The sequence below is a fragment of the Kwoniella shivajii genome, chromosome 10, assembly GCF_035658355.1.
Source record: "Kwoniella shivajii chromosome 10, complete sequence".
NCBI lineage: Eukaryota > Fungi > Basidiomycota > Tremellomycetes > Tremellales > Cryptococcaceae > Kwoniella > Kwoniella shivajii.
Window position 1 is genome coordinate 1204474 of NC_085917.1, and position 23437 is coordinate 1227910.

At 44.2% G+C, this 23437-nt stretch overlaps 9 protein-coding genes across 9 annotated transcripts; 3 read left to right on the forward strand and 6 right to left on the reverse strand.

Annotated features, from left to right (window-relative positions):
- Window positions 1-682: 682 nt before the first annotated feature.
- On the forward strand, window positions 683-3958 carry IL334_007331 (uncharacterized protein; the record flags this gene model as incomplete). Its single annotated transcript, XM_062939021.1, has 2 exons — window positions 683-1417; window positions 1667-3958. The coding sequence occupies 2 exons, from the start codon at window positions 683-685 to the stop codon at window positions 3956-3958; spliced, it is 3027 nt and encodes a 1008-aa protein (XP_062795072.1).
- A 473-nt stretch (window positions 3959-4431) lies between these two features.
- On the reverse strand, window positions 4432-5253 carry IL334_007332 (uncharacterized protein; the record flags this gene model as incomplete). The annotated part of the gene is made up of 1 exon (XM_062939022.1): window positions 4432-5253. One exon carries the CDS (start codon window positions 5251-5253, stop codon window positions 4432-4434), a length of 822 nt encoding a protein of 273 aa, XP_062795073.1.
- A 1439-nt stretch (window positions 5254-6692) lies between these two features.
- IL334_007333 (uncharacterized protein) lies at window positions 6693-7832 on the forward strand (the record flags this gene model as incomplete). The annotated part of the gene is made up of 6 exons (XM_062939023.1): window positions 6693-6714; window positions 6780-6920; window positions 6992-7235; window positions 7309-7463; window positions 7522-7651; window positions 7718-7832. 6 exons carry the CDS (start codon window positions 6693-6695, stop codon window positions 7830-7832), a joined length of 807 nt encoding a protein of 268 aa, XP_062795074.1.
- A 923-nt stretch (window positions 7833-8755) lies between these two features.
- On the reverse strand, window positions 8756-10510 carry IL334_007334 (uncharacterized protein; the record flags this gene model as incomplete). Its single annotated transcript, XM_062939024.1, has 9 exons — window positions 8756-8833; window positions 8910-9051; window positions 9186-9267; window positions 9428-9637; window positions 9722-9923; window positions 10055-10131; window positions 10183-10302; window positions 10376-10429; window positions 10483-10510. 9 exons carry the CDS (start codon window positions 10508-10510, stop codon window positions 8756-8758), a joined length of 993 nt encoding a protein of 330 aa, XP_062795075.1.
- A 369-nt stretch (window positions 10511-10879) lies between these two features.
- On the reverse strand, window positions 10880-11803 carry IL334_007335 (uncharacterized protein; the record flags this gene model as incomplete). Its single annotated transcript, XM_062939025.1, has 7 exons — window positions 10880-10915; window positions 10977-11141; window positions 11230-11353; window positions 11431-11537; window positions 11600-11623; window positions 11690-11726; window positions 11784-11803. The coding sequence occupies 7 exons, from the start codon at window positions 11801-11803 to the stop codon at window positions 10880-10882; spliced, it is 513 nt and encodes a 170-aa protein (XP_062795076.1).
- A 384-nt stretch (window positions 11804-12187) lies between these two features.
- Window positions 12188-14351, forward strand: IL334_007336 (cytosolic Fe-S cluster assembly factor NAR1; the record flags this gene model as incomplete). The annotated part of the gene is made up of 5 exons (XM_062939026.1): window positions 12188-12208; window positions 12259-12351; window positions 12413-12552; window positions 12614-13132; window positions 13187-14351. 5 exons carry the CDS (start codon window positions 12188-12190, stop codon window positions 14349-14351), a joined length of 1938 nt encoding a protein of 645 aa, XP_062795077.1.
- A 967-nt stretch (window positions 14352-15318) lies between these two features.
- On the reverse strand, window positions 15319-16203 carry IL334_007337 (uncharacterized protein; the record flags this gene model as incomplete). Its single annotated transcript, XM_062939027.1, has 1 exon — window positions 15319-16203. The coding sequence occupies one exon, from the start codon at window positions 16201-16203 to the stop codon at window positions 15319-15321; it is 885 nt and encodes a 294-aa protein (XP_062795078.1).
- A 1145-nt stretch (window positions 16204-17348) lies between these two features.
- On the reverse strand, window positions 17349-18248 carry IL334_007338 (uncharacterized protein; the record flags this gene model as incomplete). The annotated part of the gene is made up of 1 exon (XM_062939028.1): window positions 17349-18248. One exon carries the CDS (start codon window positions 18246-18248, stop codon window positions 17349-17351), a length of 900 nt encoding a protein of 299 aa, XP_062795079.1.
- Window positions 18249-19371: 1123 nt separating this feature from the next.
- On the reverse strand, window positions 19372-22578 carry IL334_007339 (uncharacterized protein; the record flags this gene model as incomplete). The annotated part of the gene is made up of 5 exons (XM_062939029.1): window positions 19372-20953; window positions 21005-21338; window positions 21394-21475; window positions 21539-21626; window positions 21680-22578. The coding sequence occupies 5 exons, from the start codon at window positions 22576-22578 to the stop codon at window positions 19372-19374; spliced, it is 2985 nt and encodes a 994-aa protein (XP_062795080.1).
- Between the last annotated feature and the right edge of the window lie 859 nt (window positions 22579-23437).

The following is a 23437-nucleotide window of genomic DNA, read 5'->3' on the forward strand; positions in this document are numbered from 1 at the left end:
AACGTGGAAATTCAGCCTGATAATCAAACGGTAACCCTTCCGGAGATATGGGTTCAACTCCGTCCCTGCGCCGGGGCTATCTGCTGCAGATATTTTGTCTTGTGTCAGCCATCTCATCTTGATCCCACCATCGTCACTCTACATGTCATTCCCTACATCTCTCATGTTCTCCCCTTTTGACAAGATGATATAACACATCAGTCATGTACCGCCATCTCCAATCAATGACTTCTTCTCTGTCAGTCCATCTCATCTCATGGGAAGTATCAATGAGCTATACCAGAGGATTTCCTGCTAGAAGCACTGATTTCCTTTTTCTTACCTTTTTGCCGCAGCTTGAAAATGATCTTATGGTAGATAGCTAGTGAATGGAGTGGAAAGTCTTAGATGGCGTGGTAGAAATAATGAGAATGATCAAAGGTCATCTCGATGTATCCTCTTCTTTGTTCTTCTCTGCATTATTCGAAAATTTACTCGCCATCATCAGTATTCTTTTTATTGACAAAGTCTTGAAGACCTGTCTTTCTAACTTAATCTCTTCCGACTCGAATACCTAAATCATCGATAACCTTTAGAGATCTTTTCGCCAGTCGAAAGGACACTTACATTCTCTTTGCAAAACAGTTAGCCCCGGTGGCTCTAACATTCTTTGTTTCTACTTTCCTTTAGGTTCTCAATCAAGATGAAGACTTCATCATTGTTGCTTCTTCCTCTTCTCGCGAGTAGTACAGTAGCTTTACCTGGAAGAAGGAGACATCAACCTTTATTCAGGAGGATATATGGGAATAAACGTCAAGATGTATCAGCATCTGGTTCAGCGGGAGATGTGATTGATCCTTCGTCAGGACCAGAGTTAGCTTCTAGCAGTGCTAGTGCCAGTGGTAGTGCCATTACATCAATGGTGACGGGATCAGCAGAATCATCCGATCCTGCTTCTGCTTCTGGATCAAGCTCAATAACAGCAACATCAACTTTCACCGGTATACCAGTCGCTGCATCATCATCAGTCACTGATGAGCCTGGATTGTCTCCATTCGATAAATCAAGTTCAAACGCAACGACAGGAAGTCAAAATACAAATAGTGGATTAGATACCATAAATCCAAATCCAGGAAATGTATCAAGCGAATATCTTTCGTCGTTATTATCGAATGCCCAACAATACGAAACTTTGACTTATTCAGTATATACACCTGTAACTGCAACAATTACGAGTATGGCTACTACGACTGCTACTGTCACGTCATCAAGCAGTGGAGGATCAGCAAGTTCAGATGGAGAAGATAGTTCAGATGGAGATGATGGATCAGATGGCTATATGGATGAGATCCAAAAAGCCGCTGAAAGTTATGCTAAGAATAATTTAGGTGGTTATTTACCAACTATCACTTTGGAAGTGATATTGGAACCAACTCAGGTGAGTGATATTTCCGGTCCGAGTCAAAGGTTTGGAAAGTCTTTCTAGTATATGTATGAGAAAAAGGGAATCCATCTGTCAATTGAAGAGCGGAAGAGGGTAACTGCGGATGAACTGCGAAAGGGAGGAGTAAACGATCTAGGATTTTGGGGTAGTTGCAGTAGTTGGAAGAAAAAAGGTAGCAGGACAGACTACAGCATTCATATCGATAATGTCGCTAAACTCCACTAACGCCTTTGTGACTTACAGGAAGCCGACGGTACTTGGGATTATGTCGTTCACATCGGATCTGACGGTACAGCCACAGCTTCACCTACTTATTATTCTTCTAATCCAACTTCGACTTCATCCTCCTATACATCTTCAACAACCGGATCTGCATCCGTAGATGACGGTCCTGACGATAGTGATGACGAAGATTCCTATCCTTATGTCACTGGACCTATAACCACGTCAGCCGATATCAATGTTTCAACTGCTACTGCTACCTCTGTAATCACCGGTGATTCTGCATCTGCTACGTCCATAAACGTTGCTTCAGCAACAGCAGCAGCAGCTACCAACCCATACCTCCAAACAGCATCAAATATCTATAACCCAATCTCAACTGCTGCTCCCGAAGCTTCATCTTCATCTTCTGCTAGTGATTCCTCAGCGACTGGATCTTCAAGCACAGGAAATACTGCTTCTTCAGATAATAGTTCGACCTCTTCTTCCTCATCAGGAGGAGATGACGCGTCATCTATTTCTGGAGATAGTACTTCAGTATCTTCCTCGTCTTCTGATACAGATTCAAATGCTGTTCCAGGACATACTACATCAAATTTCGACAACGGTTCAACCGATAATTCCACTTCATCCGATTCTACTTCTTCCTCGGGATCAACTTCATCCTCCGATTCCGCTTCTACTTCCGATTCTGCTTCTTCCTCCACTGGCTCAGAATCCTCCAGTAGCTCTGGCTCTGGCTCTGGATCATCTTCCGACGACTCATCTTCAAGTTCAGACGATTCTTCTTCGGGTGTACCAGGTCATAATCAGTCAAGCTACGGTGATTCTGGATCTGATTCATCCAGCTCTATCTCTGATTCAGGTTCCGATTCCGATTCTTCTTCCTCTTCTCCCACTGCTACTGCTTCATCTGCTCCTTATCCAATCTGGTATGGTGGTTCAGGTGATTCAGCTTCTTCCTCAGGATCCCCTACCGGTTCATCTGTATCAGCTCAAACATCAGCTCCATACCCTATCTGGTACGGTGGCAGTGGTAGTTCTGATGATTCCGATTCTTCAAACCCCGGTGGTACCATTATGAACGGTACAGATCCTACTGCTGTTGGAAATACCACTATCCCAACGAACGGTACAGATCCTTACGGAAACGTTACTATTCCCGTCAACGGTGCTGCGCCAATTGACGTCAATGTCACTATGCCAATCATCAACGCCACTGCACCTGTCACTGCCCCTGTAACAGCTTCAATCACAATCTCTGGCCTTCCAACCGACGCCACTCTTCCTGTAATGTCTTCTGTTGATCCATCGGCCACCGTGTCTGTCACTAGCTCGAGTACATTGCCTTCAGCGGTCGACTCAGGTTCAGCAGGTACACCTTCTACAACAGCTTCTTCCGACTCTACTTCTGCAATCCCTTCCGCGGCTGATTCAGGAGCTTTCGGCGTTCCTTCTCCCACCGGCGCCTCCTCCGACTCCGCTTCAAGCTCAGCAGACCCTGTAGCTTCAGCTGCTGATTCAGGTACTTACGGCGCTCCATCACCTACCGCTTCTGAGTCAGGATCAAGTGTTATACCGACTGCATCGAGTGTAGCTTCTGCCATGGACTCTGGATCAGCAGGTGGACCTTCTGTCACGCCTTCAGCAAGTGATTCCGGATCAGCTGGAAGTCCTTCGATTACCGCTTCTCCCACGGAAGCTTCTATGACCTCATCGGCGGCTGAATCAAGCTCAACTGAATCCACTTCTCCTAGTTCCCCTAATATCGAATCGGCATTTCCCACCGATCCAGTAACTGCTTCTTCAACCTCTTCATCAGCCGAATCAATGATTACTTCATCTGCTTCCGCTACTGCTTCGGTAGACGAGAATGATAATGGAGTTGCAACTGAATCAGTCACATCTTGGACTACAGTAGATGTCACAATGACAATGACTTCTTCAGCGGCATCTGTTTCACCTACTGTGACTGCCTCCGAAACAGCAAGTATCACTTCATCGGTGAATATTCCAGGAAAGATCGATTTAGCTTCGCCTGCCGTTTCAGCTTCGGCATCGATTTCCGCTGAAAGTCAGTTCGCTTATCCTCCTCCAAGCGAAACCGCCACCGTCACTGCTTCATCCACGTCTACAACCGAAGAGACAATTCCCACCTCTTCTGCCACTTCAACATCAACTTCTTCAGCTCCCGAATCAACGGAAACTGATTGTATCGAAGAAAGATCATTCGACGATTCGGAAGATGGCGAATACGAAATCGTTTGGGTGGATGAAGATGAATTACAACCTGAATGGGAAGTTTTAGCATAAGCCAAAAACAATACCTTCGATTTTCGTTTTTCGCTATAAAATTTTGTCATGGACTCTTCAATGAATTTGGTATATAGTAAACAATAAACATTTTGTAGTGAAAAACAATAATCATGAAATGCATTGACTCTGGAAGTCACTCATTAGTAACGAAAGCTGATATAGTGGCCAACCAATTGACTTGTGAAATTAGGCGATGCAATTATGTCGTGTGCCACAGAATGCAAGTTCAATATCGTTCATACATTCCATTGTACTAAGGAAAACATCGAATATAGTCTTAAGTGGCACAAACTTACTACGAGCTGTCTACTGACTGAGAAGAAAGAAATTAATTCAGGAATGCTGGAGTACGTCCGATAACACCAGAAACCCAGAGAAGAGCCGTCGAGGATTAGGAATGATGTGTGAGCCGATAAAGTACGAAAGATGCTTGATCGACTGGTCGCACAAGAAGATAATCTCGTTTTGCTTTATCTACTGATACTACTCTCATCTTGGTTCTCAATCTGACTTGAAAAATCTTCAGACAGCACAGTGTCGTTGACTGCAATCTCAGGTGGAAAAAGCCATTGGCTATCTTTCTTATTCCATGTGATGTAATTTACGTCTCCCACAAACGTACGTGAACTTCCTGAGTCAGAGGGTACACCGTGACAAGGCCAATTGTCACCAAAGTTGTGCTTGAACACGAACATGCAGTCTGTACCTGCGTCGTTACCGGAGATGTTTCCTGCGGTATCTTGCATTCCACGGTTGTTGAGACTCGAAGAACTTGGTTGGGTGACGCAAGGTCTCAGCATGATGCATTGCCCATCAACCGAAACGTCTTTGTGTCCTATGCCGTATCCACTTAAGTTGAGATCCAAGGCGGCCTTTGGAAATCGTCCTTCTTCTTGACACTTGATGAATTGCGTGGACATGATTGCAACATCTTCATTAGTCACATCCAGATGCCGACACTGAGTTCGATGCTCCGATGTTTGTGGTAGACCACTAACGAGAAGACTGGGCCAAGAGACATCATCGTTTCTCTCGGCGAACCTGTATTCGCCTTCTTTAATCGAAGGTTTAGGTTGAAAAGCAATGAAACGCTTATCTGAGGTTGGTTCGATCATGAATCCGCTGGTACACTCGAATTCCGAGCCAAATTTATTATTGAGACCTCTGATGAATTTTGCGATGCCTTCTTTGGAAGGTCCAAGGGTGGATTGGAATGAGTTTTCTGAAATCTTTACGATCCTTGCTTTGCCCGGTTTATCGACTTCGAGATTGTGAGCGCCCATGCCTTCCATCTTGAATCGTCTCGCGGTGGCGGCGTCAAAATGAACAGAAACATTCGTCAAAGTCCCGAATGTGCATGACACCGAGTGGCAATTGGGCTGAGATCTGTTGGGATTGTGGTGTGACATAATGAAAGAAACAGTAGTAATCAGCCAAAGAGGTAAATCCAGTATGTCAGCAGAGGTGTACTACTTTGTTACTTGTTCTTATGTTAAGCGATGAGATGTGTGAGTGTCTTGGAACTGGAATTCGAACTGGAACTGAGTGTATGTCACGATCTACTCTAGATATGGTCGATCATGTACCTGTATATATGTAAGAAGTCGCCTGGGCAATTCCGATAGAGTGCTTCTCCTGGATTGCCCACGTATGTCATTATGAGAAGACAAGAGGCGAAAGACTCTCGAAAGGATTGCAGACTAACGTCATAATATGAAGCAGGATCTCCTCCTGTCTTCCAAGAGGGTTTCATCGACTTCCTTTGTGAGCCTGCACCGGATCTCTCCTTCCATCGCCATCATGTCATCCGTGAGATGTCCACGGGTATTCAGTGTCGATGCTTTCAAAGAAGGGTGAACAAGGGGGAGAAGACGCATCACTAGATATATTAGGCATACGAGATGCCACGATAGCTATTCCAAGCATGTTGTACTAAACCGCCTTCACCAATACATGAGAACAGTATCCACAGTATAGTTTCAGGCAAATAAATGTACAATCTCCAAAATGCACCAAATCACTGCCGTCAATATCACATGGAGACGTTGCAATTTCGGTTTCTACACTCTACCGCAGCATATGATACATTGTACCTGTCCAACTCCATACTTTCATACCCTTCGGACGGCTTGTAATACATTGAGAACCAATTGAATCCTCCATTCGGGCACGCATCGAAATACAGTTCTTCCCTTTGTTGGACATAACTTATAGAGGCAAAGGGCATTGTCGATTACAGATACAGCTGTCGTTTTACCAGGATCATTTATCGAAATACTGCCTCTGCTTCACCATGGCTATGGCTGGCAATACTTCCTCAACATTGTACCTTCAACAGGTCGTCAGTACATTAGCAACGTAGATCTCTGATTTTAGAATGTTTCATTAACACGATCCTTTGTGACCACATGTTTCGCATGAGAATGAAACTGATATGCAGTGCTGTCTCATGCTTTTGTCAATGGAATGAGTTCCATTTACAAGAATCTTGCTCCGATCATAGCTGGGGTAAATTCAGTGTTTGAGATCACGGAAATTATCCCCTCAAAGGTTTATCAAAATCAATCAAATCAGGTAAAGTGGAAACATGACAGAGTATATCAGATCCATCATTTTGTACGAATATTGACGGCGCGTGATAATTACTTGTGATACAACTTGATAACATAAAAAACAGCGCTTGTGCACAGGAAATCAAATATCAAAAAGTATTGACTTGTATTTTACCACGATGCTTCCTATTCGTCTACTCAGTGAGTTGGATCAATTGGTTCAGGTCGTCAGCAGTATTCCATATAAGCATTAATCCCTCGTATAGCTTTAGGCTTTCTTGTCACCGCCAAATCTGGTATAGGTCTCGCTGTACCAGACAGTCAACATGGCAGTTTGAACATCAAAAGAGATGCTCAATCCGATTTCTTCGGACCACACGGCGTAGAGTACACCCAATGCTTTCAGAGTGAGTGGCCAAATCACATTCAGCAGGAACTTGAAGAAGGCGATCTGTTTATGTTTATCCTAAATGGTCAGACTCCAAAGAAGGATTTCAGAGTGATGGTTTCCTAGCTACTTTGGCAACTTGGATTAAGCTACATCCGAATAACACCGAGGATTTGGTCACATACGATGAGAAGACTGATAAAGCCACTTATCACCTTCATAATATACCAAAGAATTCCTACCTAACTCTCACTGGCAAAGTGGTGGACACGCAAGATAGAGTTGTCGAACATTCCAAACTGTTATCTGGGGCCGATGGTCCCGATGATTCTTGGTAAGCGGTCCCTGTCCCCACTTTTTTTCTTGGGTACAATATGTGAGCAGAGAAGCTCAAGACACTCTTACAGGTTTGTCAAAGGCGCAGAGACTGCTGCTTGTATGGTCGAAGGTACTGAAGGCTATAAAGATAATAAGATCCAGGATAGAGCCGCAGGACTGGCCATATGGATTTTGACAGGTAGACAACCCTATCAAGGGGCTTTCGTCACCAGGACAGATCTCTGTAGGTGTCTCTTCCCATATCAAATTAAAGAACCAAGCTAAATGACACCTGTTGTCAGTTGAAGAAGTCAAAATATCCGATCATTCTATGTTGACACTTCTTACCAAAAAAGATGCAAGTAAGCATTTATCTCCAGATACATGGGTTGGCGTTATGCGATTTGAAGGTACTACAGAAGAAGGCATGAAGTGAGTAGTTGTCTCTCAGTCAAGACATATGCCAAGGCTCTGACCTCTCGTATTCATCATCATCAGGATGAAGTTGTGGGATCCAACTCATAACAAATCATATTGGGTATCATTGAAAGACGCCTACGACGAGATCTATGTTCACTCTAAGATCCGTGATGAGAAAGTCACTTCAATCTAGTGTGCTTATCATGCAAGCACTTGACTTAGCTATGTCACGTGTATCGAGTAAATGTTATCTAAAATATGTACGAGTAATCCCACTCGAGTATTCTTGCATTGCACACAGTTAAGTGTCTGCCACTCGCCACTCTAATGCGGTTTCTTTTTTTGGGTGGAGGTCGTCCACGGTGTGTGACTACCTCTCTCCTCCTTTCTCATTCCACTCATCTCATTCTTTCATCACCAGGACGACGCTTCTGTATCGCTTGCCTGAGTTTGTCGAAAGTCATGACGCTGCATCTTCAATGCAATCCGGTGCCTGTATTACATTCCGCATCATGGAACCTTAAGCAGTGGAGCTGGACTAACGGGAAGAACGGTTGGGATCCCTCCTGTTGGCGGGGCTAATAGTATCTCTAGTACCGTTAATGGTGAGTATGGTTGCTGTTGGTCACCTTGAGAGCGTCATTCCATAAATGATAGCTGATCATGATGTTCTATCAGGTTTCAGTAGAGCGAATCTAATGAATTTGAAAATGAAAAAACCTTCTAGGATGAATCATGGACCGAGATTATGAGAATATAGAATGAAACAGAGGGCTGAGTTTTGCCATCACAATAACGTTTCACGAGGGGCACGCACAATTCATGCGACATGTACGGATCGACTGCCGGTACCACCAATTGAGAATGAACGAATAGCATCGGCGCGGCCGCCAGCAGCAATTGGCTTCACAATATGTACATAGTTCTATGCATGCTGTGCGGTACAGGTCCATGGGCCGAACTTCCTGATGGACAAATACCAACTGATTGATACTGCTCCACTTTGCCGACCAAAGATGCAATGAAGTCGAAACCCATTCAACCGACTCGCATTCAAATTTCCAGAACATAAGTGGCCATGTCGATCAGGTCATATGCAGACATCCGTTTGAGCGATCATTTCTTTTTCCCTTCTTTTGGTTTGAAGAAGCTAGTCAGTTTTGACATACTGTTCGTGTTTACTTTTTTGAGTGCCTGCGTTCAATCGATTTGTGAGCTTAGTTGTTGACTGACCGATGGAAAATGAACCACGTTGTAGTCCTGTACTCACCTCGACACCTTTAGAAGTAGGAGGAGCCTTTCTCTTAGTCCCCTTGGCCGTAGGATCCTTGTTCGAAGTGTTGGAAGGAGGTACAGAAGCTGCTATTGCAGCAGCGGAACGGTTTGCTAGATGCGTGGAGAGTGGGGTAAAGCTAGATCAAGTGATAAAATCAGTACTTCGCCTCAACATTCGAGATTATTTTACAGCGAGAGAGAAGCGTGATATACAAGCATCTACAGCTGAGATAGGTCGGAGGACAAATGTAACGCTAGAAATATCACCTACTTATACGATTCTGCCAGTTGCGCTGTGACAGACGGCGGCAGCCATTGACTGAGGTGCTCGCAGACTGCTTTCCGCTTGGCCACTATAAGACAAAGCATGCAAATCAGAAGTGTCCCTCTCCAACTGTCGATCACACATTAGTTGGGTTATGGTAAACAGTTCATACTCTAGATAGGAACATGATGCTTCTGGCACGAAGATCGCCAAAATCAATTCGACAACATCCGAACTAGTAGACTCACAATTTCTTAGAACGTCCATATCGCCCTCGCCATCCAATAAACCATCTTTACCCAATCCTCTGACTAGATGATCAAATTTCTCATATTGCTCAGGACTTGAAAGATGGTCTACCTTCTTCTTGAGATGATTCAGGACTATGGCCACCGACGGACGATAATAAATTTGAGCAGGTGTGGGATTTTCCGCTGAGGATTGGACGGACGGTATAGCTATAACCGTTCAGTTGAAATTATCGAACATATCGTGGAAAAGCCTTCACTGAGGTCGCCATCCTCCTAAATGATCTCACTCACCCTTCTTTTCGCAGCAAGCTTTAAACACTCTCTTTACGCTTGTGAAGCTCAGTACTGTCCCCAAGTCCCCATTGTGTTTCGATGATGTCGATGATTGACCAGGTTTGGTCGGAGTTGTGAATGGTTCTGGCAGGGAGAACGATGATGAGGCGGCGGCTGTCGAGAGGATGTCAGAGAGAGGTTGAAAGGATTGAGCATTGCTCTAGATTTGTAAGCATTAAACCATTAGCTTTCAAACTCTTTTGAATTACAAGTCAAATGGACCATCTACAAGTGAAGGTTTTGGGGAGGAGACAAAGGTTTTCAATCCTTTAGCTACGAGATGTAACTCACACTCGTCGTTAGAGATAGTATTATTGGAATTACCAAAAACAGCGGATCGACTGGATAGTGAACTAGTATAGTTCCCGCTGAAAGTTTTCATCAGCACGTTTTTGACGCAACTGAGAGCAAGAGCGTACCGTCGATCCCATGATCACCTTTAAACCAAGTCCTCCGCTGTGATCCACTAATTTTAACTGTTTCCAAAATACTTTCTTTGCCTGCGGAGGAAGTGTGGGGGAGATACAGTTGGGGTTGGCCTGAGAAATATCGAATCAGTACCTGTGATCTATATTTACTTCTCTGACACTTCGATTATGACTTTTGGCTTACCCGTACGAGGATGGGGTAATCGGAGGTATCTATGGGATTTCGATAAATCCACATCTGCATCCAAATGTCAGCTGATTTCCTTCTTCAATTAAGCCAAGGCAGCTCACCGTCTTTGAGTATGGAGATGTATTCCATCCTCTTTGTGTGCACTTCTTTGGCTCTTTGTCTGATCAACGTTGGCGAGTATGCTATGTAAAGCAGAGCAATAGACTGGCTAGAAAAGATAGCGAGCGGTTACAGGTGTCATCCTTAACGTCCTTGAAAGTGAAACGCGTCGAAGGTAATGTCCACCACGTGGTACCGTGACACGCGCTCACAGCACACTTGTATGATAAGATTAATTGACAGAATGAAATGACACAAAGCGCATCGTGATCAAGGCTCGCTCTGCAAGCTTTGTTGAGACAACGCTCCATATGCGGCTCAAATGGGCAGTATATCGGATTGCATCCTGTATCATGTATTATTCAGTATCCGTATAAACTTCATCTCATTTCCTTCCGCTCAATCAACCCAAGCTCCATAAGTTTTGTGCCATTCCTGTAACGATGCCTAAGTCAGCTGATTCTGCTGAGCTTCGGATGTGCGAATCTCAGCTCACCTCGATGCCTTTTCCAGGACCGTATCCATCATACCCCTTTGCTCCTTCAGGAATGGGGACTTGACTGGGACATGAGTCTCTCTTGATGGCGATCAAGGTAGTTTCCTTGGGAACATTAGGGAGTGGATCAGGTTTATCGATACTGGACGCGAAAGGGTAGACCCACTATCATAATTCGTTGTGTTAGATCTCGAGAAGCCGAACAGGGCAAAACTCTGATAAGTATAAAGGCAAGAATCAAGCAAATACTCACATCAGGCCATTCATCATCATATAGCCATAACATGGATGAACATTCCGAACAGAAGTTTCTTTGAGAATTGCACATTTCTTTAGGTTTATCGTTCTCGTCAAATGACTTGACGGCAGTGTATTGTCTACTCCGTTCAATCCCCACCGATCCACCGTTCAGCTTATACTCTGTACCATAAAGCAGTAGGAAAGCGAGACAGACTTGATCTTATCTTCGCCTCGAACAATATTTAAAGTCTTAGTATTACCCATCAGATTGATTGATCCCATGTAGCCACCAACCTTACGGCAGATCGAACATTGGCATAACTACAATTCTTGGTAAGCAAAGCTACATAGTACCGCGAAGACGTATGAAGCCAAATTTTTACCTGGTACGGAACAGGGGTATTGGACTGATAATTAGAATCAATCCGTTAGTATACCAATATGAATTACGCCAATGAGTGCGTCATACTCACTTCAACTGTATATTTGACTGCTTTGCAATGGCACGAGCTGAAAGTATATTGTTATCAGTTCTTATTTTGACATTAATTGCCGAGCAATACATACCCTTCAAGAACAAGGGGCATGATGGAATTCTTATCGAACTGTGATTGATTCTAATGTTGAACAGACAGATATGAGACTTGGATTTGGTGTCTCACTTTATCAGTCTTGCTAATTTCATACAGGTGAGGATCCATGATATCATTTTTAGACCTCTATGAGGATGCGCATTTCCCAAAAAGGAGAGGACAACCTCCACTTGATATCCCCCCGTTCATAATTACGTAACTGAGTTTGAGCCATCATCGTGGGGAAAGCGGTCTACTCCGCTGTTTTCTTTTTTTTGGGTGGCAACAATCCGGAGCGAGCGGAAAACATTGTTGCTGGTTGCTTATAAATTCATCCTCTGAATATCCTGCTTCACGTACTTCCTAAATATCATCTCAACATACTGAAGCAGAGTCAAGATGGCGTTTTCTGGTGCATTGGTAAGCTGTTCTCATTGCTAAGAGGATGATCATGACTGAAGTCTTTGTAGACAATCACAGATCTGGATGATTTCCTTACCCCTTCGCAAGCTTGTATCATCCCTGTCAGGAATAAGCCATCGGTCACAGCAGAGGAAGGTTCAGTGAGTTGTATTGGATCGGCCCGGCAGGAGCATGATGCTAATCAGAACTCATCTCACACAGACTGAGATTCAGATTGATTCCAATAACAACTATTATGAAGTCTCCACCGATAATGCTGCTTCAGCAGGACCATCTTCGTCAAGCGCTAAGAAAGCGTTAGAGAAGGCTGAAATCAACTTGAATGACTGTTTGGCCTGCAGGTAGGTAGCAGAATCAATCCATGTTCCAGTGCGAGGTCTTACTGATACCATCGTACTTTAGTGGGTGTATCACCTCTACAGAATCATTACTCATCACTTTACAATCACATCTTGAAGTCCTTACTTTTATCACTTCGAATCCCACTTCACTTGATCCAGATGCCCCATGTCACAAGCCTCGTCTACCTATACTATCAATATCTCCACAAACACTTGCATCCCTTTCTGCATCGTATTCGTCTGCTCAAGCTCGCCCTACAATTCCTCTATTGGTGCTGTTAAGGAGAATACGAGCTTTCTTGTCACAACCCGAAAAAGGAGGGTGGAAAGTCTGGGATACGACCTTTGCTAGGCATATGAGTCTTAAGGAGACTGTGGTGGAATATCATGAAAGAAAATATAAGAAAGACAAAGGAAAAGCAGCTGAATTGCCTATGCTCGCTAGCGCATGTCCAGGTTGGGTTTGTTATGCCGAGAAGGCCCAAGGTGAATTGTTGCATTTGTTGAGTGCTGCTAGAAGTAGTCAAGGAATCATCGGAGCACTCGCAAAGACCTGGTATGGGCACAAGACCGCGCATAAGTGAGTCGATGCATGTTTTCCAACTTGCGGTCCACTGACGGGCGTGTCGTCTAGGCCGAATGAGATTTATCATGTCACCGCCATGCCATGTTATGATAAGAAGTTAGAAGCTTCTCGATCAGATTTCTACTCATCTCTTTACTCCACTAGAGATGTAGACTGTGTCCTTACTACTGGAGAACTAGACCTTCTTTTGCAAGATTTGGAATTCGATCCTTATCTTGCGGTATCAAATGAGGATGGTTTATCTGTGGAAGATGGAGACAATTCGCCTTTCCCCGAGCTGTTAAATCATGAAGGTTCATCCTCCGGTTCATATCTCGCCACTATCATACGTGACATCCAAACAAATCATCATAACCCTACACGAATTACCACGAGAGAAATTCGCGGTTCAGACGATAATGTGGAATACCTTATTTACGATACTATCACCGGAGAAGCACTATTCAAGGGAGCTAAAGTGTATGGGTTCCGAAATCTGCAGAATTTGGTCAGAAAAGTAGGGAAAGAGACTGGAATTGGTAAAGCTGGACGAAGTGGAGCAGGAGCAGGTAAACTAAGTCTAGCAGTTGCTGCTCGACGTCGTAAAGCTAAAATGGCAAATGGTGGATCTACGGGAACTTCTACGCCATTAACGGAAGGATCCGACGCTGAAAGTATAGTTTCCCTTTCGATGGGCGAAGATAAGAAATTAGACTTTGTGGAAGTCATGGCTTGTCCAGGTGGATGTGTGAATGGTGGCGGTCAAATGAAACCCGTGTCCTCCACGAGTGTCGCAAATGGGGAAGATAAGATGGATGTTGATGAAGAAGGTTACGAGAGACCTTTACCAGATGATGGTACTGAAGCTAAACCTAAAGATGGTGGAGGAATTGAAGAAGGCATGAGATGGTCAACCAAGGAATGGGTTTCGAAGGTTGAAGAAATCTACTGGACTGGTCTACCTACTCCACCCTCATCACCTCCTCTGGAAGCATCGAACATAGATGACTACGTCGATTTTGGTGTAGCGACGAAGGCCAACAGCGGTGGTCACGGAAGACTGGATGGCAACTCTCCATTGAAACAAGCTGATTCTCTAGTTGAAGCAATAGTGAAAGATGTATGCGGGGATGACTCGGGCAAAAGATGGGAGTTCCTGAGGACTAGATTTAGGAAAGTTGAATCTGATATATTGGCTCAGGGTGGAGTCACTCTTGAAGCAGTCAAGTGGTAGAGTCTCTTTTGGGAAGTCGTATAATCCCTCATCATGAAATCAGATATCTATGCCCATAAAATGACTAATTATTTGAACCATATCCTAACGTTCAACAAGAACTCCTTTGTCACCTGAGATTTAAGCAAAATCTTCGGTACGCAATGCCTCCGCATTAGACACAACCTCGCAGACTGTTGAGAATCCCTTGTGACGAAGCAAACGATTTCGATCATTTGTAATGAGTTAGTTATGTTGCTTGCCTGTATCCTTCGAACCGATAATTGGATCTTCTCGCTAAACTGAAGAAGGCGACTGTATCAATGGCCTTCGGTGCAAGCGCTAATTTTGACCCATTTGGTATGATCAGATAACGAACGAAGAAACGCTTCAGAAGAAGCAGAATTCCAATCGTCAACTTGTCCTTCCACTCCATAATCTTTCTTCTGTATGGTCCGGTTGGCCTTCTGCAAGGTCATGAAAAGCCTTCGAGTCTCATGCTGACGATTGCTCTTACTTCAGTCTAGTGATAGAGTTTGCGTGAACGCCGCCAATGGGAACAGCACCTGTCTTGGAGTGTTGGGTTTTTAGCAGGCTACGAAAGACTACTCAGCCGAAAGCTTCCTTTTCTGTCGGCGGACTAGAGAAATACAACTTATAAGGTCATAGCATCGTCCTCGCATGTTGTACTCTTTCATTGACTCTATTTCAGTCATCGATATGATCTAGTGATCTGTTTTGTAAGGAATGCAATGCAGCCATGACAGCAACCCACAAAGAGGCAATCATTGATCAATCGGTAGCAGTACAATTTCAATTTCTCATTCCTGTACAATTCGCTTATTGTATAGCCTCTTGAACCTTTACACATTCACCATTTCTCCCAATTTCATTCTGTGAACTTCTTATTTGCCATACTAATGTAACGATATAAAGAGTCTTTCTTAGCCTTGATCATCCAATCAGTCAACTACCCTGGACAACTTTCCTATTGTTGGGAGGTATTGGACTTCACACTGGCCAGATCTCTGTTGTTCCTTTGGCAGGATGCCAACATCTCATCCTGATCGATGGGCTTCCAATAGATAGTGCCAGTGACTGGACCGTGGTTCGCTAAATCCCCTCCAGTCCTGCGAGACTCCTCAATCAGCTGAGTATCCGCCTTGAGACCGTAGGGTATATGATCGGTCTCATCACGAAGTCTCGCTGTACCATAGATCGAAATATCGTCAGGCTGAAGATTATAGAGTGTTCCATCTTCCGGGTTTTCCGCGACGACAAACTCTCCACCTTCCATGTATTTTTTCAAAAAGAGGATATCCTGTGAGTCTTCCCCGTCAGTAGCTGGATTGACAGAGTCGAAATACAAGATGGTATTTCCTGTGCCATCTTTGACAGTCGAGCTAGCTGTGTATGCATTCACTTTGACTGAACTTTCTGACAGTTTGGGATGGACACCCTCAACGCCTGTCGAATTTGCTGAATCCTCAGTCGTGAAATTTTCATTTGGAAGACTGTACAATATACCTGAGATGGTAGTTTCTTTGAAAAGCGGGGCGTTTCGGATGCTTTCGGCAGTTTCCTCATCGCAAGTGATACCATGGAATCTTCTCCTATACTTACCAGGATAGTATGGAGCGACGAGCTCGGGCTTGCCATCTACGTCAGTCTTCAAGATCATCGTAGCATCACCAATTTGCCGACTGAGATGCTCAATTGTATTGAGATCACCAGGACTCGTTGGGTCCGGTTCGATAGAGATGATATTGAATCGAGCAGGATCAGTCTTTCGGTATATTCCACCGATTGTCAGTCTGACCGGAGTTTCAGTCCAATTGCTGCTTGGAGCTACATCGGTAGATGGTTCGGACATGTCGTATCAGGTAATCTGTCTGGAGGGCAAGAAAGCCAATTTGTTTTCACTGAAGGTTTGTTATGGTGAGGCAGAATGGAGGTGATAGGATTGGAAGAAGTGTTGGACGATATAGAAGAATAACAGCACTGTTCCCACTCTTTTTATACCCATCGAGACTAGATACTTTGAGATATGTGAATTGCAAATGTAAAAAAATGAACCTAGGAATGAAAGGGTGTCAGTCTGTCATAACACGATGGTCTTCAAGCCCGATCATCACGCAAAATACGTCATGATCGCAACAATAGCACTTCGCAACATGCCTCTCAACAACTTCACATTGAAGTTCGAAGAATGATACATGTCAAAACCAAAGAAGAGTCGGAAGGCTTCTGGGCCGGACCATCAGGAAATCACTGCAATATCTCGCATTTTCAGGGGCAAACAAGACCTCAAATTTGCTAATCTGGTTCTGTGCTCTTGTCCTTTCACGTTCGAAAGACTGAACTCTTTACGGACATCGCTCAGCTCCTTAGCGTTTGGAAGGCCCGTTATGCCCGATGATTGACAAACAAGCCTTCGTCGAGGCCCTGTGACTTTCGAACAGCAATCAAACACGCCCGATGACTATCATTAGCGCCAAATCGTACGGTCCATTATCATGTACATGAATAGGACTTATTCCTCGTCCGACGTGAAAGGCTTGGATATCAGTCCATCCTGTCACGTTATCCATGAAGTATACCCACACCCATGGGAGGTATATAGATATCGACTGCGACATTGTAAACTTCACCTCAGATTATGGCACTACCTACTGTATAGATGTTAAGTCGATCCAAAGGAGGAACTTGGCACACACCCTTCATCTGGTCGCTTACTTTAGTGGTTTCGTATCAGCAATATTCCACAGTATTATAAAGTCGACGACCAGGCGCGAAGTATATACATGAATTCGTTTAGAATCAGTCAGATTGTCTGGTCAGGAGCCTTGCTCTATTACCCCTGATTTGTCGATATTACGATCCGACTTTGGTGCAGTATGGATTCACTATGAAGATTGCATAAAATAGAAAGGTAAAAGAGGAAGATAATCCTCTAATAGCCAGAGTATAAACTTCTACGGAATGTCGTGCGGAGCATCATGAGGTGGCATTATTGCCTTAATGAAACATATGACGCCACTTCTTGTGCCACACGCTGTTCTCGCTGAATTCTCCTCCAGTATTCGAAGCTTCAGTATCCGAAGCTTCAGTATCCGAAGCTTCAGTATCCGAAGCTTCAGGAGTGTACTGCGACACAGTTTGGGTACCTTGAGAGGTGTGGCACTCTGCTACTGATTCTGAGCTTGGTTTGGGGTACCATAAGATGCTACCACGTACCAACGCAGCTTCCGAATTAATGGAACCAACTTCCGAGATCAGCTTAGAGTCGACAAAAAACTGATAAGCAGACCCGTCCGGCTCAGAGTAAGGAGTCAGCCGATGAGCATATCCGGCTTGCCTATCTGGAAAACCAAATTCTTTGCCTGATAATTCTTGGGTCAGGAACTTAGGGTCTTGAGGTTGTTGCGAGCGATCAGTAAAAATAGACTGAATTGGACCAAACGTAACTACCGTATTTCTGTCCTGGTCAAATTTTCGGCTTTCAACCGTAGTCTCGATTACTGCTGAGCTTTGTGTTGAATCAGTCGGAACGAGAAGAGTCTCTCTGAAGTTACCTGACACGGGTCCACGTTGTATATTACCGATGTTTTGAACGGTCCCAAATGTCGAAGGATCGAAATCTACCTGAAAATGTTGAAGAGCAGCAGGCTGCTCCTTGCTCACCCATTTGAGACCGTGAACCCCATTGATAGCAGCCTTATTGAGTGTAAATGTAGTTTGTCTTACTTCTTTACCGAATTCTGAGATGCTCTGTTCGGTATATTTTCCCACAGAGTCGTCACTCTTTGGCTTGATAGATTCGATGAAGAAATCGGGGGTCTTGCTGCCAAAACGTTTTCCAAGTGACCGAAGGCTCAACTCAACAGGCGTGGTGTGGGTATCGGATATCTTATCCATGTCGGTTGAAAGATGAATGTATTGGTAAAGAAAGGCCGAAAGCTGGTGACTCTCAGTGATACAGTCAAATGTATATGCGGGATATATTGAATTTGTGAGATCAGTCTTTTTGTTAGACAATCTGGAGTGCCCTTTTTATAGCTTTGCTTTACGATGAAGCACGCTCGTTATCAAGTTCAAAACACAAACCAAGTGGGCTGTGGAGCACAAGAAAGGACGTTGAGCATAAAAAGCTATCGAAGGCGTTGACTTCGGGTCTTCTGTCGGCCGGACCATGGCCATATTGAGGATACGCCTTAAATACCTATGCCTCTCCACCTAGGTCATAACAAGACGACTTCAACGCAGCAAGTCTTGACAATTGATATTCGACATCAAAGGATGAGCATCAAAGGATGTAGCTAATTTGTGGAGTCGAAGACGCTTGACGTGCTGGGTTCTTGATTCTAGTCATGACAAATTCAATGGCGTAATCGAGCGAAACACCAAAAAGCACATCTTGAGCTTCTGTGGAGAATGACCACGGAAAAAGAAGATCACATAATTTGGTCTTCGTTAGTCAATCGCTTCTTGCGTCTAGCTTACTTTATCGAGATGACATGCATTGCTGCCTTAGCCAATTGGCTCTAGATTTCTGGCTTCTCTCGTCTACGTCATATACATAATCAGAAATTTGGTGATATCAGGAATATTGACATATGGTTCATCCTTATCTCGCTTACCGCCTTCGTTCTCCTGGTGTAGGAGCTAGCTCTACAAGAAGAGGCTACGAAGGAACGAAGCCACGAATCAAGATCAAGATAAGTAAATGTCGCTTTAGCGTACGCATTTGCCTTCGCACCTAGCGAGCCTGAACTTTCAAATCGATTGTATGATGAGAGGCCATCGCTTCCAGCAGAGTATCCCCCCAAGCTCCAGATGCTTTTCCACAATTTGTCATAACTATCAAGGTCGCCCTGAATAGAGATCAGAAAACCTTGGTGTACATACCGATCTATGTACAATAGACATTAAGAGCTTGATGACAGTCACCCTAGACGTTATCATTCATCATTTCCCAAACCAATTACTAACTTCACCTCTTTTCGATCATCTACTTTTTAGTCTTTTTACAGTACTCATACTAACTCAAGCTGACCCTTGTTCTCGTACTACCCACACCGTTACTCTTTGAAACAGGAATATCTTTCCATGAATTATCATTCTCATCCCAAATCCTTCTCATACCTTCGCTCACTTTCCCTTTTCTCTCCCAGTCTATGTATTTGTGTCTTTGTCTTTCTTTCTCTTCATTAGATTCGTGAGGTCTAGCTGGGAGGGGAGGAGGAAGTTCTTGCGAATTTGTGTCTGGAGCATCATTTTGGATGATATTGATCTCGGGTTGCGGAACAATACTCCTTGATTTTTCTGCTTCCCCTTCTCTTTCCTGGACTGCTTGTTGTGGTAGGGGAATAGGGTAATGTTCAATATCTGTTGATAACCTGTTATGTCCCGAGATACCAGAGATCATACTCTGCAAGTAACCAACACTACCATGAACACTGTTCACGCCTGATCCCAAATGGACTAGACCAGCTCTTCCTCTTTTCGGAGGACTATCACAATCTTTCAACGGAACACTTGTGGGTTCATTATGATAATCGTTATGATCCATAGGTTGACCCAGTAGCAGCGGATGAGTATAAGTTGATTCCGTATCAAAGGCTGATTCAGGAGATGAAGGTGAAAGAATATTCCTTGGGGGATCAAACTGATCTACTGGAAGATTTCGACCGATCTTGGAGGGTGACGACGGTTCGTATTGTACGGGAATGGATCTTTCCTGCAATGTTGCTGGAGCATCCGCGTAGATGGATGCCTCACCGGATTCCTGCGTCCCTTCTAAAGAAGTCCTTCCCAAGGTATCGTTTTGACCTTCGGGACTAGGTGCAGTAAAGTGATTGGTATTGTTTCTGTCGTTGTCGTACATTGTCACACCTAGTTTACCTACGTTGGGAGGAGGATCAAAGAGCGTCCAGCTTTCGCAAGTGGTATCTGGATTGATCGCATGAAAATATTGAGTATCTTCTGCCTGACCTAAGATGTGTTTCTGACTTCGAGCTGAATCTCTCTTGTTATCATTGGCAAGAGCATACTGTGCCTGAGCTGAAGAGGCTCTTAGGGAGTCAGGTTGTCGCTGAGAGTAATTGCCATTAGCTGAGACAGATCTGCGGCGTTGTAGAGAGTTTTTCTTTATGAGTACATTCTTCTGTTTCGGTGTCGAATTAGCCGAAGCTGATGGCGCAGCTAGAAGTGGTTTGGTCGATTCCTGACTTGGTGTTCTCTTTCTTTGACTTTCGGGTCGAGGCGCCATAGCTGATGGAGGCTTGGACGAATTTATAGGCAAGTTAGCTTTAGGATGATCAGTCACTACTGATGTCCATGGGAGTTGGCGATTATCAGGATCCACCTCTGTTGGATTGTCCGGTAATTCTTGGGCGGGCACAGAGTCAAAGGGGGATACAAGAACAGGAGATTCTGTTCCAGCTCTAGAAGATGTTTTCGGAACATAAGAATCGGTGACTGAAAGGCCGGAAGATGGCAAAGAAGAGAAAATAAGTATGTCTCGACCTTTTACAAGTGGCAGAAGAGGAATAGAAGCTGTCAATGCGAAGTGAAGTGTGGTTATGTTGTTTATGATGGAGATCAGAAGGTTGGGATGTAGACTAGAAATGTTCGTTAGCTGATGAAAAATTGACTGAAATCAGCTAACTTACTTTTCGACCACTTTTCTCTTCACAGCGCCGCCCAGCCACCTCCTCATACCATCTATCCAGAATCTGTATACGCCATCATGAATCCATCCCTCCAACTTTATACCTCTTGGGTCATAACCATTCCATTTGACTTTGGATGGCTTGGACTTGGCATCGCGATTGGAATTGTCTTTACTCGAAGCGATAGTTGCGCTAGTATCGGCTGTCGTAGATGTCGGATCTTTAGAGTGGGAGTTCGACTTAGCAGAGTTGGACATGATCGCGTCTCTTAGAGCGGAGACGATAGCTGGAGTCACCTTAGGAGGAGCAGAGATGAGGGAAAGTCGATCGGGCACTGGTGACATACCATCAGTCAGCTGCACATATCGAATGAATGATCAAAGGCTTACGAGGGATAGATACAGCGAAAAACAGAGGTGGCTTTAGGGAACTTTCAACGGAGTACGAGAAGAGCAGGTTGTGTGTGTCTTTCTTCAATTTAAAGGCTTGTAAGCGTATAGTGTAAATAGAGAAAAGGTCTTTCCATCTGCTCACTTTGCTTCCCCCTGCTTGAACTCCCTCAATCAACGTCCACCCATGGATACCGAGTATAGACAGTATCGCGATAATCAGTCGTATTGAGCTGGAAGGTTGAATTAGCTGAAACACATTCTCAATGATATTGTGATCACTCACTCTAATTCTTGTGACCCTTTTCGCTTCCACACTTTACCAAACAATTCAAAATCCCAATTACCATTGTTATATGAAGTTCTGTTCCTGATATGTTGACTCCAGTTTTCTTGTATAACCGTGTTGACAGCCCACATCGTATCACTAGGAAATCCCGTAAATCGTAAACCTGAAGTAGACGTGAACGCCATTAAAGCGTGTTTTGCTTTCCTGACGGGCTCGTTTCTTCTGAATTCATCTCTTACCATCAAACCCGATCGTCCCATTTGAGGTGATGTGACTAATTTAGGTGAAAGAGGTGCTGAAGTCAATGGATGAGGATGAAAACTGGTACCTTCTGACATACTTCTCGAATGACCAATACTGCTGCTGTTAGGAATACTCGGGGCCTTCAAGGGCGTATATTGATTATTCAGCTTTGGTAATTCGGGTGCTCTTTCTGACCAGAGCGGTAAAGGAGGGGGAGATTCGTCCAATTGCGACATTGCAGCTAGATATAAGTCTCGTTCTGATTTGGTGACGTATAAAGTTTGGATTCTATTGGGTGCGAATTGTATCGGTCTTAAACGTTCTTCTTGATTTTGGCTGGTCCAGCTGGATGGTGGTGGTGGTAATGGTGTCACTTGATCTGATGTAGGAGTTGACCGGTTATTATTCGTTTCTGTAGATTTCAGATCTGATTTGATTTTACGAAATGAGAACCAAGAACGTCTTTTGGTTTGATTTTTACCCATCGTTGAAGGTTTTGTACTGTTACTGCTTGGTGAAGCGATGGTGAGTGGTGTAGAAGGAGTAGAGGATGTGACGTCAATTATACCTTCAGGTCTGTGACGTGATCCATTTGCACTGGATGCAGTATCTGGGGGCTTGAGGTGTGTGTGAGTGCCAATACCAAAGGCCATTTTGTGGTGTCGATTAGGATTGAGATGAGATACGAAAGGGGAGAAAAAGGAGAATGATGAAAGAGAAAGACAGAAGAGTCAAGTCGGATGAGAGTCGTGTTTGTGTGGTACAGTTCCAGAGGAACAGTGCACGGATCACTTTCACTCTTAAGAAACGACGAAAAGGAGAACAAGTGGTACGGCTCTGCTCGTGGGACGTGCGAACAGCGAGCAGAGATCGGAATGAATGATATGAAGTGAGTCAGGCAAGGAGAAAGGAGAAACTATGATGCTCTCGTGTTGTGTCACTTCGTCACTCACATGTGGAAGGCGTGTCAGTGTATAAAGAACGAGGAGTACAATAAGGGGGACAAAGGGAAAATGGACATAGCGTTCTCCCCTCCCAGACTGTATCGTGTGTGTACAAGTTCGCGGGTTTTGTGTCCTGTTTCATATCTCACCGTAGTAGGCCAAACAGCCCTCTGTTGAGATCGTTGTCTTCCTACTCAGACTCGTTGATGCAACTCTATCATTATCATTAATGGTCCATGTTTTTGGTAGATGAATGACTCACTTATCTCGAAATCAATCTCAATTACTCGAGTATCGTTCTTTATAACTTCTGTCAATAAAGCATCTCCCACGTGCCTGAAGTGTGTCATTGCGTCATCAGACTCGTTTGGCTGTGTGTGCCTGAGAGCGGATTGCACCGGTTACTTTTGATTTGGTGATACTTTCTGCATGTTTGAGATTGTCATGCATAAAAAGCAATTCGAGATGACTGTGAGTGAAATGATTGGGAGTCCATCATAAACAGTTCCAGTCAAGGCAAACATAGCGACAGTACTCAGATTCTCAACCGGCCAATCGAGTCTAAAAC